This window comes from Nerophis ophidion, linkage group LG28 (assembly GCF_033978795.1).
Source record: "Nerophis ophidion isolate RoL-2023_Sa linkage group LG28, RoL_Noph_v1.0, whole genome shotgun sequence".
NCBI lineage: Eukaryota > Metazoa > Chordata > Actinopteri > Syngnathiformes > Syngnathidae > Nerophis > Nerophis ophidion.
In genome coordinates this window covers 16673925-16693050 of record NC_084638.1, presented here as the reverse complement: position 1 = coordinate 16693050, position 19126 = coordinate 16673925, and the positions used below count along the sequence as shown (strand labels likewise).

The 19126-nt window shown below is 43.0% G+C and overlaps 2 protein-coding genes across 3 annotated transcripts in view; both read left to right on the top strand.

Moving 5' to 3' along the window:
• LOC133545367 (golgin subfamily A member 6-like protein 6) overlaps positions 1-19126 on the top strand; it is a 224427-nt gene that overhangs the window by 38411 nt on the left and 166890 nt on the right. The gene's annotated exons all lie outside the window — the stretch shown is intronic.
• Positions 1-19126, top strand: part of LOC133545320 (gastrula zinc finger protein XlCGF57.1-like) — a 51541-nt gene that overhangs the window by 7733 nt on the left and 24682 nt on the right. The window contains exon 3 of one of the 2 annotated variants that reach the window (XM_061890786.1): positions 5370-11274. The exons of the other annotated variant lie outside the window; for it this stretch is intronic. Within the exon in view, the coding sequence (XP_061746770.1) occupies positions 5370-6280 (911 nt within the window). The 3' untranslated portion in view covers positions 6281-11274. Of the gene's footprint in view, positions 1-5369; positions 11275-19126 lie in introns of those variants that run through there. 2 annotated transcript variants of the gene reach the window in all.

The window sequence follows — 19126 nt, the reverse complement described above, 5'->3', positions numbered from 1 at the left end:
AAATTGTTTTTAGAAATATTCAACATCGTGTGATCCGGACCAAAGGGAAAGTGAACCATCCAGACTGTTCTCAACGCAAAGTTCAAAATTCAGCATTTGTGATGGTATGGGGGTGCCTTAGTGCCCAAGGCATGGGTAACTTACACATCTGTGAAGGCACCATTAATGCTGAAAGGTACATACAGGTTTGGAACAACATATGCTGCCATCTAGCAAGGTAGCAAGGTAACAAATACAAAAGATGAGCAGTCGCATTTTTTTTCGCTCCCGCTCGGGAATACAATCAAGCACTAGGATAATACTACACTTTCTCTTTTTTCTACTGTGGATCACGGATTTATACTTGAAACCACCACAGATACAGTACCCTCTTGAAAATGAGAGTCGTGAACGCGAAATGGACAATCACTGCGAATTTTACCTTCTCGGTAATTCATCGACGAAGCACCTGGGCTTCGGAGGTAATGTGATCCACTCTCACCTCACAGCGGATCGGAACAGAAGAAACAAGCCCCTGACTGGAAGGATAGACCGAAAAGCTACAATTTTACTATTACTTCTACTCTCAGGAGACACTGAACTAAACCCTGGACCAATAACCACCCGGTACTGTTGTCTCACCTGGCGTAGCCTAGCAATGTTGTTACTAACGACGCCGAGGAAGCTAGCGTAGCTGCTGGACCTCGTCGGAGCTATGCTAAAAACATTAGCTCTCCACCTACGCCAGCTCCTACTTGTTCATCACCACACGAGCTCACCTGCGATCCAGCGGTCGGCGGCACGACGGAGGACTTCACCCCGAACATCGGTGCGGTTGGCGGCCCAGAGATGGAGGAAGACTGCTCAGACACCGGTGAGGACAGCGGCTCAGCGGCGGACGGCGTAACGGCTTCTGACGACTCCCTGGCCACCATTAAAGTCGGCAGCGCGGAGGTCCTCCTAACCTCTCCCGAAACCTTGAGGGTCAATGCCGCGTCACCTGGACCCTCCACGGCCTACACAGGTTTCGGGGGTCTCTTCGTGGATCCATGGTCTTTGTTTTCAACCCCACCAAAACCCGCGAAAACCACATCTACCCCCACCACTCCTACCTGCCCCCCCCCCCTCCCCCCTTCAACCACGCCGCTCCACCATCACCTGGACGACGAACAATGGGCCTCTCTCCCTCTCCTCCTCCCCCAAGTCTTGCCACAGAAACCTCAATAACAACCAACACTCCTCCATCTTCTGGACAGTACTTCTCTCCAACGGACTCTGATGTTCTCTTTGGTTCCGGTGGGCTACACATCATCCATCTTAATGTGAACAGCCTCTCTGGAAATAAACTCGACCAAATCAGAGAAATGTTCCACAACAATAAGGTGAAAATCCTGTGTTTCTCCAAAACTAAATTAGATGATAGTGTTTCTGATTCAGAGATAGAGATAGAAAACTTCTCGGTCATCAGAAAGGACAGGAATGAACATGGTGGTGGTGTTTGTATGTAAATTCACCAGGATATTAAATACACAACTCGCTCTGATCTCAACCACAATACGCTTGAATCTGTGTGGGCAGAAATCAAATTCACTAACGCTAAGCCGGTACTAATAGGGACTGTATACAGACCCCCTAATCAGAGTGATTTTTATGGTGCCCTCGAGGAGTGCTTGGCTGGTGTAGAAAACATGAAGATTATTATAACTGGAGATCTGAACACAGATATTCAACGCAGAGATGCGCCTGTCTTCAAATCTTACAGCAAATTCTGTGATCTGCATGCTCTTTCCCAGTTAATAACACTCCCCACATGGGTGTGTGTTTCCACCCAGTCAACCATAGATCTCATCCTCACATCGGACCGGCATAATATTAAAAATAGTGGGGTCATGATCTGTGGTCTTAGCGACCACTATATAACCTTCTGCACGCGCAAAATAAGTAAACCTAAAGCCAATGGCCACATAACAGCTCAATCCAGATCCCTTAAAAAATACAACAGTGATAATTTCAACCTCAAATTATATGAGTGGGACTGGTCCCCTGTGCTCACGAGCAACCTGGTTGAGGATGCTTGGGGTCGCTTCAAAACAGCGTTCCTAGCTATACTAAATAATATGGCTCCCATGAGAACAGTCAGGATCAAAGCCCGCTCCGAACCATGGATCAATCCAGACCTATTAGCTGCCATAAAAGACAGGGACAGAAAATATTTCGAATACCAAAAGTGTAAAACCGAAGTAAATAAACAACCCAATAATAATAACCTCAAATCACTCATTTCATCGCTCAAAAAGCAATGCAATAAATTAAGAAATAAGACAAACAACCTGACTAAGTCCTTAAAAAAAATTATATCAATGACAAAATAGAGGAAAACACAAATAAGCCACGTGAGCTCTGGAAAATTCTCAACAACCAGCTTCCTGGATGTAGCCAGAAACTTAAAACCAGACTCACCAACATCAACATCAAGGAGGGTGACGCCCTCATTACAGACAAAATAGAGGTAGCAAGCAGACTTAACACCTTTTTCACCAGCATAGCCACAACTCTCGTAAACAAGCTATCCCAACATTCTGGTCGCTTTTGTGTAGAACACATTAAAGCCTTCTACAGAAAGCTAGGAGTAGTCAACAACAATTTCAAATTAGAAATGGTCACAGCTAACGAGGTGCTTAATTAATTGAGCGCGCTCGCCCCAAACAAGGCCACCGGCCTTGACAATATCCCCTCCAGATTCCTCATGGACTCTGCCACCACCATTGCCCCAATAATCACTCATATAATAAACCTCTCAATCAAACATGGCCAAGTACCCAAGGATTTCAAGATAGCAAGAGTAACCCCCCTTTATAAAAAAGGAAGCAATATAGAACCTGGTAACTACCGACCTGTTTCTATTCTCAGTTCTATTTCGAAAGTAATGGAGAAAATAGTTTATGAACAGGTTGATAGATACCTTGCTACTAATAAACTAATGTACAAATTCCAATCTGGCTTCAAAACGAACCACTCCACTGACACATGCCTTCTCTATCTAACCGACCACATCAAACATGGGGTGGACTCGGGCAAATACTGCGGCATGGTCATGCTGGACATTCAGAAGGCCTTTGACACCGTTAACCACGCTATACTGTTGGATAAGCTCCGAGCAATCGGATTCGACGAAACATCATCGAGCTGGATGCAATCTTACTTGGAGGGGAGGAAACAGGTGGTAGAGGTGAACGGCACCATATCCCCTCCCCTCTCAGTAAGATGTGGAGTCCCCCAAGGCAGTGTACTAGGACCTTTACTGTTCCTAATATACGTAAATGACATGCCATCAGCATGCCACTGTGAATTGTTCCTGTATGCGGATGACTCGGCCCTGCTGGTATCCGGCAAGGACAAGTCACAGGTGGAACAAATCCTCAGTGCTGAACTCCTCAATATTTGCACCTGGCTCGCTGACAACAAGCTATCCATACACTTAGGTAAAACGCAATCCATCCTATTTGAGTCCCATATCAAACTTAAGAAGGTCAGTGACTTCACTATAAAAGTGGGTGACATTGTTATCGCGAGGAAGGATAAGATCACCTACCTAGGTTCCATTCTAGAGGCTAATCTTTCCTGTGATAAAATGGCAACCAAGGTGATCAAAAAGGTCAACCAAAGAACGAGATTCCTCTACAGAATCTCCTCTCTGGTCAACAAAAGCACCTTGAGGATTCTAGCGAGAACTCTCATTCAACCCTTCTTCGATTACGCTTGCACCTCCTGGTACCCCAGCACCTCCAAAACCCTCAAATCTAGACTCCAAACATCCCAGAATAAGCTAGTCCGGTTACTTTTAGACCTCCACCCCAGATCACACCTCAATCCAACCTACTTCTCCAAAGTGGGCTGGCTCAGGGTGGAGGACAGAGTAAAACAACTTGCACTGAGCCTAGTCTATAAAATCCGCTACACCTCCTTGATACCGAAGTACATGTCAAACTACTTCCTTAACGTAAATGACCACCATAACCACAACACCAGGGGGAGCTCCACAAACCACGTTAAACCCAGATTCCGATCTAACAAAGGTCTTAACTCATTCTCTTTCTATGCCACATCAATGTGGAATGCAATCCCAACAGGTATAAAAGTAAGTGCATCTCTATAGTCCTTCAAAACCACTCTAAAACAACACCTCCAGGCAACTTCAACACTTTACTAATACCCTCCTCCAATCACATCCCATCTCCCCGGATTATAAACAACTCAAATGTACTTCTAATGCACATACTTGTTCTTATGCTATCTGAACTCACTATGTTCTCTGCTGGTTGTACATATCCTACTAAATAAGACCTACACTGTTTCAATGTCCACATTTCTCTGTTGATGCAATTATTGATGACTGAAGTTTTGATATCAACCAAAGCTCCTCATCCCACCCCCCGGATTGTAAATAATGTAAATAATTCAATGTACATACTATGATGATTAACTTGTGTGATGACTGTATTATGCTGATAGTATGTATTTGTACCATGAATTGATTAACGTGGACCCCGACTTAAACAAGTTGAAAAACTTATTCGGGTGTTACCATTTAGTGGTCAAATGTACGGAATATGTACTGAACTGTGCAATCTACTAATAAAAGTATCAATCCATCAATCAATCTAAGCGCCATATTTTTCATGGACGCCCCTGCTTAATTCAGCAAGACAATGCCAAGCCACATTCAGCACATGGCTTCGTAAAAAAAAAATGCGGGTACTTTCCTGGCCCGCCTGCAGTCCACACCTGTCTCCCATCAAAAATGTGTGGTACATTATGAAGCGTAAAATACGACAGCGGAGACCCCGGACTGTTGAATTACTGAAGCTCTAAATAAAACAAAAATGGGAAAGAATTCCACTTTCAAAGCTTCAACATTTTGTTTCGTCCGTTCTCAAATGTTTATTGATTGTTGTTAAAAGAAAAGGTGATATAACACAGTGGTGAACATGCCCTTTCCCAACTACTTTGGCACGTGTTGGAGCCTTGAAATTGTAAGTTAATTGCTATTTGCAAAAAAAAAACAAGTTTATGAGTTTGAACATCAAACATCTTGTCTTTGTAGCATATTCAACTGAATATGGGTTGAAAAGGATTTGCACATCATTGTATTCCGTTTATATTTACATCTAACACAATTTCCCAATTCATATGGAAACAGGGTTTGTAGATTTTAGGCCATATTGCCCATCCCTTGAAAAAATGGTGTTATTTTCCTGTGAATAATGTTGTAAAAGACAGTGTGTTTCTTTTCTGGCCAATTCATATAATCACTTTTTTTTAAGTTAATGTGAACTTACTAACTGAATCTGGACATTTCCCAAATATGTTTGTCATTTTGTGTCCTCCAGATGTCTGTGAAGAACAACTGCCTGAAAAACAGGAGTGTAGCTTTGGGATGGTGAAGGAGGATCCATCAAAGAGGAAGACCAGGCGCCACGAACCTTCTGGCGTCTCCTTTTCCTCTTTGACACAGACCCTACCCTGTAAAAAGGAAGAGAAAAACTCACTGACCCCCCACATTAAAGAGGAAGAGGAGAAACACAGCATCAGTCAAGAGGGAGATCATCTTGAAGGACTGGTGGAGTTCCCAGTGACTGGTGTCCCTGTGAAGAATGAAGATGATGAGGTCAAAGGTGAAGGTGAGGAGAGGGGAGGGGCGGAGCCTCCAAGCAGCAGCTCAACACAACACATGACAACAGAAGCTGATGGAGACCACTGTGGAGGATCACAAGCAGACAAGCTCTTAGCTCCACTATCAGATAGTGAGGACACAACGTCACACTCTCCTGACACTGATGATGAAGACTCTAAAGATGATAAGACATGTCACACTGACAACACTCACTTCAAATGTTCTCTCTGTGACAAAACCTTTAAATTACCTTGTTATCTGAAAAGACACATGAGAATACACACTGGAGAAAAACCTTTTATATGTTCAATCTGTGGTAAAAGTTTTACACACAGTCAACATTTGATAAGACACATGAGAACACACACTGGAGAAAAACCTTTTTCCTGTTTAACCTGTGGTAAAGGTTTTACACACAGTCATGATTTGAAAGTACACATTAGAACACACACTGGTGAAAAACCTTTTTCCTGTTCAATCTGTAGTAAAGGTTTTACACAAAGTCAGACTTTGAAAAGACACATGAGAACACACACTGGTGAAAAATTACATTCCTGTTCAATCTGCAACAGAAGCTTTTGTCAACGATCAACCCTTAGAACACACATGCGAAGACACAAGTGTTGAGTTGCAGTGTGTGTGGTGAAAGTTTCTCTTTTAAGAAGCAGTGTAAGAAACACAAGTGTGCTGGTGAGAACAGCAGCAGCAATTGAAACTGCAGGATTTTAAATAAGCTGTCAATACTTTAACGGGGAACATTATCACCAGACCTTTGTAAGCGTCAATATGTACCTTGATGTTGCAGAAAAAAAGACCATATGTTTTTTTAACCGATTTCCGAACTCTAAAAGGGTGAATTTGGCGATTGAAACGCCTTTCAATTGTTCTCTGTCGGAGCAATGAGCTTTCACCTGTGACGTTACAATGGGAAGCAATCCGCCATTTTCTCACACATTACACACACCAACTCAAATCAGCTCTGTTATTTTCCGTTTTTTCGGCTGTTTTCCGTATCTTGGAGACATTATGCCTCGTGGGTGTGTTGTCGGAGGGTGTAACAACACGAACAGGGACTGATTCAAGTTAACTTGGAGTGTGCTAATCAGACATATCAATGGTCACGGCATGTTAATCAATGCTAAAATGCTATTTAGGCTAGCTTTATGTACATATTGCATCATTATGCCTCATTTGTAGCTATATTTGCATACAGCCTTTCCTTCCACCCACACTTAATGCCAAACAAACACATACCAATCGATGGATTCAAGTTGCACCGCACCGGAATCAGAAAAGTTTTTATTGCCATTGTTTGAGAACGGGTTCACAAACTAGGAATTTTACTTGGCGCAATCGTGCAACATAAAAGACGTATAACACAGAATAGAATAACATGAGCTGTAACTGAGCTACCAGATCCTATTATTGTTCACGTGTCTGATGGCCGACGGGAAAAAACTGTTTAGATGGCGGGAGGTGTGGGTCTGGATGGACCGTAGTCTCCTGCCTGAGGGAAGAGGAGAGAATATTTTGTGTCCAGGGTGAGAAGAGTCAGCTATGATCCGACCCACACGCCTCCTGGTCCTGGAAGAGAACAGGTCCTGGAGGGGTGGAAGTTTGCAGCCAATCACCTTCTCAGCAGCATGTAACATGCGCTGCAATCGATGCTTGTTCCGGACTGTGGCGCCAGGGAACCACACGGTGATGGAGGAGGTGAGGATGGACTTGATGATGTCTGAGTAGAACAACACCAGCATTTCAGTCGGCACTTTCAGTTTTTTCAGTTGCCGCAGGAAGTACATCCTCTGCTGGGCCTTCTTGATGAGGGACCTGATGGTCGGCTCCCACTTGAGGTCCTGGGTGATGGTGGTGCCCAGGAAACGGATGGAGTCCACAATGGAGACGGGGGTGGGAGAGTCAATCAGGGTGAGGGTGGATGGAGGGGCTGTGACTTTCCTTAAGTCCATGATCATCTCCACTGTTTTCTGGGCGTTCAGCTCCAGGTTGTTGAGGCTGCACCAGGACTCCAGCCGGTCCACCTCTTTCCTGTAGGCGGACTCGTCGCCATCCGAGATGAGCCCGATGAGAGTAGTGTCGTCCGCAAACTTGAGCAGCTTCACCTGGAGGTGCAGCAGTTTATTTACAGGGAGAAGTGCCAGGGGGAAAGTACACAGCCCTGAGGAGTACCAGTGTTCGTGGTTCGACTGTCCGAGACGATCTTCCCCAGCCGCACGTGCTGTCTTCTGTCCGTCAGGAAGTCATTGATCCACCTGCAGAGGGAGTCGGGTACGCTGAGCTGGTAGAGCTTGTCTCGTAGCAGTCCAGGAAGGATGGTGTTGAAGGCAGAGCTGAAGTCCACAAACAGGATCCTCGCGTAGGTTCCTGGGGAGTGCAGATGCTCCAGGATGAAGTGGAGGGCCAGGTTCACTGCATCATCCACAGACCTGTTGGCTCTGTAGGCGTACTGCAGTGGGTCCAGGAGGGGGGCGGTGATGTCCTTGAGGTGGGGCAGGACCAAACGCTCAAAGGACTTCATGACCACAGACCACAGACCCACCGGCCTGTAGTCATTAAGTCCTGTGATCCGAGCTTTCTTGGGGACAGGGACGATGGTGGAGGTCTGGAAACAGGACGGCACACGGCATAGCTCCAGAGAGGTGTTAAAAATGTCAGTGAAGACAGGAGCCAGCTGATCCGCACAGTGTCTCAAGGTGGAGGGGGAGACACCATCAGGCCCGGGGGCCTTCCGCGTGTTTAGCTTCAAGAACTGCCGACGTACATCCTCCTCTCGGATGGAGAGGGCCTTTTTACATGAGGTCCTGTGATGTTCTTGGAGCTTTTTAATGACCTTTAAGTCCTTTAATGTAGTGGTGGAGTTGGTGGGGGGGGAGATATGGTGGGGAGAGTAGAGCGTTGATGAGCTGAAGGCCGTTTGTGACAACAGTAATGTGTGTTGAGGTCTTGAGCGAGAGTTTGGTCAATCAGGGCCTGGGGGGCTTTGGGTTTATAGTTCGTAAGGGCCCTTAATCTTCTCCACACAACTGCAGAGTCATTGGAGCGGAACTGTTCCTGTAGACGGTTAGAGTACACAGATTTAGCTTTCTGCACTTCCCTGTTGAAGTGGTACTTCGTTTCTCTGTAGGTACTCCGGTCCCCGCTCCTCCACGCAGTGTCCTTTTTCTTGCGCAGTCGTCGGAGCTTGGGTGTGAACCAGGGCTTGTCGTTGTTATAACAAGCCCTGGTGCGCATTGGAATGATGCGCGCCTCATTGAACTGTATGTATGAGGTCACAGTGTCCGTATACTCGTCCAGATTGTTTGTGGCTGGTCCAATTGCCTCCCAGTCTGTCGTCTCCAAACATGCACGCAGCTCATCCACAGCTTCAGCAGTGAAACACTTAATGGTCCTCATAACAGGTTTAGCCATTTTCAGTCTATGCCTGTTTGAAGGGATTAAGTGCACCATCACGTGATCTGATAGTCCAAGGGAAGCACGTGGGACTGCATGATATGCCTTGCTTACTGTGGTGTAACAGTGATCCAAAATGTTCTCGTCTCTGGTCGGGCATTTAATAAACTGCCTATACCTGGGTAATTACCTGGCTCAGATTTCCCTTGTTGAAGTCACCAAGCACGATAACAATAGAGTCCAGAAAAGGCCGTTCCACGTGTAAGTTCTGGTCTGCAAGCGTGCGCTGAGCGTCAAGCACGTCCGTGCTGGGCGGTATCTAGGCAGCCACCAGAATGAATGAAACAATCTCACGCGGTGAGTAAAAGGGCTTACAGTGAATGAAAAGATATTCCAGAGCAGGAGAGCAGTGTTGGGATATCACCGTCACGTCTGTACACCATTTGCTGTTGATAAAGAAGCAGACTCCACCGCCTCTTTTTTTGCCGCAGAGCCGCACATCTCAGTCCGCGCGGAGAAAATGACAGCCCTCCAGTTGAACCAGTGGTCAAAAGATGCGAAAGTCCCTCGCACACTTTACCGACGATAGCGATGCTACGACAGAGATGGCACAGAGATGAGTGGATATCCTGTTATGTATGCTCCCTAGCTTGTACTGACTGGGCCATTTTTGATGGTACTCTGGATGGCAGAGTCTCTGAGAACATGGAGAGGGAAAATCACAGGGAAAGCAGGATCGAATATTACAGGATTACAGTTTACTGAACGTCAGTAGAGAACTAAGTTCCCGCAAGGATCCCTGGGTCCACTGGTGTCTTAAGCAGCTGCACGTCATCAGTCACAGGTGTGTTCTGCGGCCGGCTGCGGCGGAGAGTGGGCGCGGTCCGCTTGATGAGTGCGGGGAGCGTGTCTGGAATGCGCTGTCAGCAGGCCCCCAGGTTGGACCCGCCGCGGAGGGAGACACAGAATACGCATGTCCCACAACATTATGCCTCATTTGTAGCTATATTTGCATCCAGCCTTTCTCTCCACCCACATTTAATGCCAAAAAAACACTTACCAATCGACGGATTAAAGTTGCACAAGTTGTCAAAAGATGCAATCGTTGGTTAGAAGGCGATCGCTGAATCCGTCCTCGTTGCCGCCGTCTGTCGTGATTTGGCTCAATAGCTTCAGTTTCTTCTTCAATTTCGTTTTCGCTATCTGCCTCCACACTCCAACCATCCGTTTCAATACATGTGTAATCTGTTGAATCGCTTAAACCGCTGAAGTCCGAGTCTGAATCCGAGCTAATGCCGCTATATCCTTCTGTTCTATCCGCCATGTTTGTTTGTATTGGCATCACGCAGTGAGGTCACAGGAAAATGGACTGGTGGATATATCGATCGTGAAAATGAGGCACTTTGAAGCTTTTTTTCGGGATATTGGGTGATGGGTAAAATTTTGAAAAAAACTTCTCAAAATAAAATAGGCCACTGGGAACTGATTTTTATTGGTTTTAACCCTTCTGAAATTGTGATAATGTTCCCCTTTAATTTTGACTTTCTAACAACATCAGCACATATATATAAAACGTGTGTCATTGTTGTTTGTGTAAGAGTCTTTTTAATATGCTCGTACATTTATAGATTACATAGTTTGAAATCTGAAAGTACTACATATTTGTATTTCTTATTGTTAATAATCCCATAGATTAGCACCTTTATATGATATACATATTTACTGGTTCACATCTGAAACATCTTCTGGACCACTTCAGGAAGCATATTATTATTTACTTTATACATCATTTGAACAGTTGTCTTTTATACAATTTTAAAATGTGTGACTTTATGAATCATTTGTTGGGTCTCTATAATCTATTTTATTAATTATCGTTATTACTTTGTATTATGATGATTGTGTTGTGATTTTTTTTTTTTATGTATGTCCCCGGACCTGTATGCAATATAAATGTGAGAGAAAATGGCAGATTATTTTTTATGGAAGGACGGTTTTGTTTTTACAAACTTACATTTGTGGATATATAAAATGAATCTAGTATTGTGTTTTCGACATTTTTTCTGTTTTTTTTTTCCTTTTTTAACATCCCCAAAACACCATCAATATCAGTCAAAGTTTGGAGTGTCAGGCAAAAGCCAATATTGTACATCATCTCACAGAGATTTACTTTGCATACATTCTTAAAATAAACTGTTTATTTTGTTTCCCTATCACAGAACGAACAAGTGTTGTCTTCAATTGCAAAACAACATCCTAAAAATAGTTTTAAGTGGTCAATTTCATCATTTTTCTTAAATTAACTCCTTTGCCTTAGGGAGAATGGAAACTTTCAAGTTATGAGTATGTTTTTTTCCAGAGAAAAGGCAGTAAAGACGAAGTAGTAAATAATTAAAAACAATGATATACTGTAATTCAAATATTTTGAATGAAAGCCTTTTTAATTTTTGTATTTTTTATTTGCAGGTCGTACTAAATTAAATCTTCAAATAATAAAATAATTTTATCACTCAATAAGTGCATCAATGACCAAATGCCTTTTCCAAACCATTGCTGTTCAAAGATGGATTTGTTTCTCATTTTAATATAACAACAATTCCATAGTGGAGTATTGTGCGTAATGAAGTTTTGTTTGTAAATTAGTTTCCAGTACAACAACACATGCTGGTAGGGATGGGTACTGTTCACTTTTAATTCCATGTTTTATGTTATATATGTAAATATAATGTGTTTGTATTTTGCCAACATGGTAGAATCACATGATAGGCAGGTTGTATCATGTTTTTCTGTCACCTTGAGGAAATGGCATAAAGAGGAAGATGACAATATAATGTCACTTGGACAATGATGTACAGAACAGAGGAGATTTAGTTATTTTTTTATTTTTGGTTTTAGGCGATTGTTTTTAATTTTTTATTTCACAAAACCTCTCCATTATCCAGCTATGGATTTCTGGTTGCTGGTAAAAAAAGAGATGGAAGGGGATAAGGAGGGGATGTATGAGGAAGGTATGGACATGGATAGGACTAGAAGGGAGAGAGGAAAGAAGGAGAGAGGAGTTCATTAAGGAAAGTCAAGCGCTAAAAGAGTAGAAAAGAGGAAAAATATTATGGTAGATAATTGAAAGATTATATATAAATTTAAGTCACATCAAGACATGATGGATATTAGTTTGATGACACTGGTTAAGGGATTAAAGAAGGACATTGGAGAGGAGGAGATGGCCAAAGTGCTAAAGGACGGAAGTCTTTGGATTAAATGTAAAAATCGAGAGAAAAAAAACAAAGCAATGTGATTGCAAAAGCTGTGTGTTAAGGTGTTTGAGCTTAACAGAGTTCTTTATGCGTGCACATGAACGACACTTTCAACGAGTCTTGAACATCAACGTCCTCTCACCGAGGAGACTTTTATTCTCTTCTTCTGTTGAACACACAACTGCTTCTGTGTTAAACACTACACAGTTCCAGAGCGCCCTCAAGGGGATAACATGCGCTACAACATCCTACTTCTATAACACAGTCACTGAGTAAGAGCGTGGATATATACAATCTTAACACCCCCACTCGCTATTAGCTCACTGTGTTAAACAATATTTTAAGAACATTTTCCATCATCCTGTTTTGTTAGGATTTATCCTTAAAGTCTTCATCCCAACATGCCAAACATATTCTGTGAGAAACATTTCAACTTCTGTTTAGTAGCTGGTTTTGTCAGAATATCAGCAACCATTTGTTCTGTAGGACAATATTCCAGTATTATCCTACCAGTAGCAACAATGTCTCTTATGAAGTGGTATTTCACATCAATGTGTTTGCATCTTTGTCTGTTAACAGGATTTTTAGTGAGTGCAATCGTACCCTGATTGTCTTCGTACACTTTTGTTTTAACATATTGATAGTTATCAAGTCCTTTTAGTAGCTGTTCAATGTAAAGACACTCCTGTATATCTGAAGCTAAAGAAATGTATTCTGCTTCACAAGTAGAAAGAGCTACTGTTGGTTGTTTTCTTGTCTTCCATGAAATGAATGAACTGCCTCCACACAAAGTTGCACAATAGCCTGATGTGCTACGTCTGTCTGTTTCATTTGATGCCCAACTTGCATCACAGTAAACTGTCAGACCGAGTCTTTCAGTTACATTCTTCTTGAAGTTAAGTCCTTGTTCTGATGTACCTTTTAGGTATCTGAATACATGTTTCACTGTATTCCAATGTTCCATAGTAGGTTCATTAAAGTGTTGAGATAGTTTACTCACAAAAAAGCTTATGTCAGGTCGAGTGCATGTTGATAAGTAAATTAAACTTCCCACTGCTTCTCTGTACTGTCTTGGTTGTTTCAACTTTTCAACATTTTCTGCATAATCAAGTTTTGGTTCACAAGGAGTTTCTCTTGGTTTACAATTTTCCATATCAAACCTTTGTAAAACCTTTTTCAGATATCTGTCTTGTGACATTTTGACTAGTCCATGTGTTTGTTCAAAGTCTATTCCTAAGAAATGTTTTAGGGTTCCCAAATCCTTCATTTTGAATCTCTGAGTTAACATTCTTTTTACATCCTGCATTGATTTTTCACTTGAGGTAGCTAAAATAAGGTCATCTACCCAAATAATAAGAATTACCTTTTGACCATATTTTTCTCTTGTATATACACAATGATCTGCATCATTTTGCACAAAGTCATTTTCACATAAATGAGTGTGTAGCACTGTATTCCAGTTTCTGCCCGACTGTTTGAGTCCATACAATGATTTGTTTAGTTTACATACCAGTTTTTCACCAGTGTTAGAGTTTTTCTCGTAACCTTGTTGTTGTTCTAAATAGATTTCGCAGTCGATGGGTGCGTGTAGATACGCGGTCTTCACGTCCATCTGATGTAAGATTAAATCCTCCTGTGCCGCCTTCTGCATGAGAATTCTTACACTTAACATGTCAGCTGTCGGTGAAAACGTCTCGTCGTAATCAGTTCCTGCTCTCTGGTCGTATCCTTTAGCAACAAATCTTGCCTTAAATTTATTAGATCCATCTATGTCTGTTTTGAGTGCATAAACCCACTTAGCTTTTAAAGCTCGCTTACCTGGTGGTAAGTCAGTCAACTGGAATGTGTCATTTTCCACTAGTGACTTCATCTCCTCATTCATGGCGTTTTTCCAGTGCATTGACTCGGATGATAACACGGCTTCCTGATAAGTTTCTGGAATGTCACAAACTGCTCGATAACAGAAATCAACGCATGTTTGTAATCTGTCCAATGAATCATCAGTCTCATAATCTTGTAAATAAGATGGCTTTTGTTTTACTCTGAATGGATTCTTTCTGATTTCTGTTTCGGCATTTGCCGCTGACTGTTCCACATCTTCCTGCTCATTTAAATCCTCAGTTTTGTTTTCAGGTTGAACTCTGTCCTCATCCTTCTGGTCACTGTCACAGACTGCATTGTCTCGGTTTCCAATGTCATGTCCTGCGTATGGCTCTAAAGTTTGTGTCTCTCTCTCTACACTTGTTTTGGTTGCAAATTTCACCAATCTGATCTTTTGGACTTTTTCCATTTCTGGATAATATACAAGGAATGCTGGGCTGTTTTTATCATATCCTATGAAAATGCCCTGTTCACTTTTGGAGTCTAGTTTTCCTTTTTCTTGTTTGTAACTAAAACATGTAGACCCAAATTTTTGCATTTGTGACACATTTGGTACTTTTCCTGAAAGTAACTCATATGCTGTTTTCTTTATCCGTCTATTGTAACACCTGTTTCTAACATGAGCTGCCGTTTGAATGGCATAGTTCCACAAATAGTTTGGTAGTTTGCTTTCTATCAGTAAGCATCTAGCCATGTCAAACAGTGTTCGCCATCCTCTCTCTGCTGTGCCATTTTGGTGTGGCGAATAAGGCGCTGACGTCTCATGTCTTATTTTGTTCTTTGTTAGTAACATTTGGAACTCTCTGTTTGTAAACTCAGTGCCGTTGTCTGAACGTATACACTTTACATCTCCAAAGGGTGCTACATCTGCTAAGAACTTTTCTGTTGCAGTAACTGTATCACTTTTTGACTTAAGGAAATATACTAATACAGCACCTGAATAGTCATCTGTGAAACATTGTGCGTATTTGTGTCCTTCTATGCTCTCAGTTTTCATTGGTCCTGCTAGGTCTGTATGGATTAACTCCAGGGGTTTATTTGCTTTAGCATCTAGCTCCCTATTTCTCGTTTGGGTAAACTTGCCTTTTGTACATATGTCACACATCTGATCCGGCTTAACATTTCCCTTAATTACCATACCTTTGACCACAGTTTGGAGTTTGATTACATCGTCATAGTTGCAGTGTCCTAGAATCTCGTGCCATGTTTGTACGTCATGACAAACTTTACACTGATCTTCATTCGCATCAACAGTTGGTAGATAATACAGCTTCTCATGTTCGTGTATTTTAAATCTGTTACCATCTTTAGTGATCATGTGGCTCTGTCCTTTCTTGAAAGTTATGGTTGCTCCTCCGTCGGCTGCTCTCGCCACTGAAAAGATGTTGTGGGGATAGGAGGGCATGTACAGAGCGTTTTGTAGTTGTGCCCTGTGCTGTCGTCCATTGCTATCCATTAGATGTATCGTAGCTGTTCCTCTTCCTTGGGCCATTCCACTGCATCTTGTCCCATCAGCTAGTTCCACTGAATGAGTCTCTGGCTGAAAAGTGTTGTCAAAGCTTGTAAAGTTATTCACATCATTTACAATGTGGGATGTCGCTCCTGCATCCACCATAATGCCTTTCATCTTTATTTTGGGTGCTGACTCACTTTCTTCTTGTGCTGCTTTGAAGAGGTAATCACTGGAATGTTCATCAGTAACCTTTTTGACATTGTCTCGTTTATCTTTCTTTTTGCATATGGTTTCTTGGTGTGTGTTGCTCTTACAAAAGTTGCACCACACTTTTCGGATACAATTTCTTGCTCTGTGTCCTTTTAATCCACATTTGAAACATGTCAGATCTTCATCTCCACTTCTACTTTGAGTGCTGCTGGTGTACGTCTTCTGGATATTTCTATCCTGTTTTGTGAACATTTTCATCACATTGTCTGTTGGCTCAGCAGTACTAATTTTCTCTGACTCTTCGTAAATACGTAATCTCCTTTTGAAATCTGTAAATGTCACATTGTCTTCGTTTTGTGTTACATGTACAGCTAATGGCTTGTAAGCGTCAGGAAGTCCTCCAAGAATCATGGCTATGATCAGACTATCACTGAGAGTCTCACCGGCATCACGAAGTGCTGTAATCAGGTTTTCTGCTCTGATAATGTAGTCCGTAGTCGACTCTCTATCTGCTTTCCGTAGTTTTGTCAAGGACGTGTACAGGTTGATTATTCGTGGCTTGCTTTTTCCTGAGTAGTGCTCCCTCAGCATTTTCAGTGCTTTCCTTCCATCGTATGTAGCATCATGTCTAATTAAAGACAGGCTTTTATCATCGATCAACCTTATGAGCTCTGCATAGCAGTCTGGATTCTTTATTCTGTCCGCTGCTGCTTGCTCTTCTCCAACTGGTTCATTTAGAACAGTGTCTTTCAACTTTAAAATATGTAAGTGTCCCAAAAACCTTGCTTCCCAAAGGTCATACTTGCTTTCGGATCCATCGAAGTACAGTTGCGGGGATACTGCTCCAGTAGTACGAGTCGCCATTTTTGTTTAAGCTCCGCACTTTAGCACTGTGCTATGCTGATTAGCTCAAACTTTGCGGCGGTTACTTCTTCTTCGAGAGTACACGCTACTTCATTGGCTAAAGTCCCTTTAATGCTCCGTGTAATACTTCACGTTTGCATTACCTTTATCCTTGGTCAAGTAGTTCTCCTCTGTTAGCTCAAGTCCACACCTGCAAACTTCCTTGGCTTCTGTGTCCGTGCGTCGACTCAACGCTACCTTGCCTTGTTTGCTTGAGTTGGTTGGAATCACTGCGGTTCCTGGAATTACTGCGGTTCCTGGGTTCGCTGCAGTTCCTGGCGTTATTTGGGTTGCTGGGCCCATAACCTGTTAAGGTGTTTGAGCTTAACAGAGTTCTTTATGCGTGCACATGAACGACACTTTCAACGAGTCTTGAACATCAACGTCCTCTCACCGAGGAGACTTTTATTCTCTTCTTCTGTTGAACACACAACTGCTTCTGTGTTAAACACTACACAGTTCCAGAGCGCCCTCAAGGGGATAACATGCGCTACAACATCCTACCTCTATAACACAGTCACTGAGTAAGAGCGTGGATATATACAATCTTAACACTGTGCAATAAGATACTAAAGGAAATAATCAAAGTGGGAGAACAAAAGGGGACTAGAGGAGTCGTGACAGGAATCCCAAGAGGGGACAATTTGCAAGATTTGAAAAGAGAAATAAAAGATGGAACTGTCACAATGATGAAGAGAATGATGGCATTTAAAAACGGAGAAAAGATGGAGAACGAATCTATACTAGTGCAGTTTGTCGAGGAAGTCATCCCGGTAAGAATCATCATAGGGTTTTTAAGTTTCTACGTTAGACCTTACGTCCCACCCCCAGTATCTTGTTTCAAGTGCCAACACTCTGGGCACATAGTAGTGTGTGTCATGTTAAGATGAGATGTGGAAGGTGTGGAGGGCAGCATGAATATGGACAATGTGGAAGTCATGAACAGATCAAGTGTTGTAACTGTGGGGGAATCACACAGCAGCTTATGGGGGCTGTGTCATTAGGAAACAGAAGTTCAGCAAATGAGAGGAGCATATATAATAAACTGTACAGAACGGAAGATGGTCACTCGACTCATATACTTCCGTGCCTGTTCACACTTTCCAATCGGAGCTGCTGACCGCAACGTCTTCTGTTTACTTCCGTCATACAAACAGGAACCAAAGTGCCACAAACCACACTGCAGCACTGCCCCCCAGTGGATGGAGGACGCCACCACTCAACTCCAATGCTCCCTAGCTTGTACTGACTTGGCCATTTTTGATGGTAGTCTGGATGGCAGAGTCTCTGTCATTACAGACTAAATCAAATTCTGCATCAGCTTCACAAAACCAACCAAAACAATAAATATCGATCCCAACTCCAAAACCATTGATTACCCCACAAATAAAACTGAGCCTGAGGGAAAAACATACATCCTTCAGACAACAGGACTGGGCCAGCCTCAAGGCAACAAATAGGAATTTAAAAAATTAGGTACTTGGAGAAAAACTGAAGTACAAAAACATACTGGAAACCGAATTCAGCAGCATGAACACCAAGCAGGCCTTTCAGAAGGTGAAAACCCTGACAGGATGCGGACCAAAAACATCATGCACCGTCAGTGACCCAGAGACCCTCTCTAAAGACCTGAACACATTGTTTACCCATTTTGATAGTTTGGACTTCTCACCAGAGTGCCAGGACCTGCTGAGTGCCCTCCCACCACCAGACCCCGAGGAACAGGCACCCTTCACAGAGGAGGAACTATGGCGCCAGCTGAGCCGCTGCAAGCCAGGCAAGGCACCAGGGCCTGATGGCATTCCAGCCAGTGTGATCAGGGACTGTGCCATGGAGCTCTCCCCCATCCTACACTCTCTTTTCTGTCAATGCTACCGGACTGCAACAATACCCATACTGTGGCAAACTGAAACCATCATCCCAGTACCGAATAAATCCAGACCCACAGCACTCAACCATTACCGCCCCATAGCCCTTATATCCATAATTATGAAGTGCCTGGAGAAACTGCTGCTCTACATCATCCTTCCAGTTGTCACCCCACACCTGGACCCCCTCCAATTTGCCTACAGGGCCAGGAGGGGATGCTGTGGCCTGCCTGCTGCATCTCCTCCTCCAGCAGCTGAACTCCCATCCTGTACTATACGTTGCATCTCACCTCCTGTTATTACTGTACCAAAGCATTGTTCAACCCATGCTTCTGTGCTGTTCCAAATGTTTTTTCACTATGCTTTCTGTAACCAACAGGACCAAACTCACACGCATTACAAACGTAGCAGCTAAAATCATCGGCCTACCCACACCTAAAATCTCAGATCTAAACCACAGGTCCATCATTCAACTGGCAAACACAATAGTCCAGGA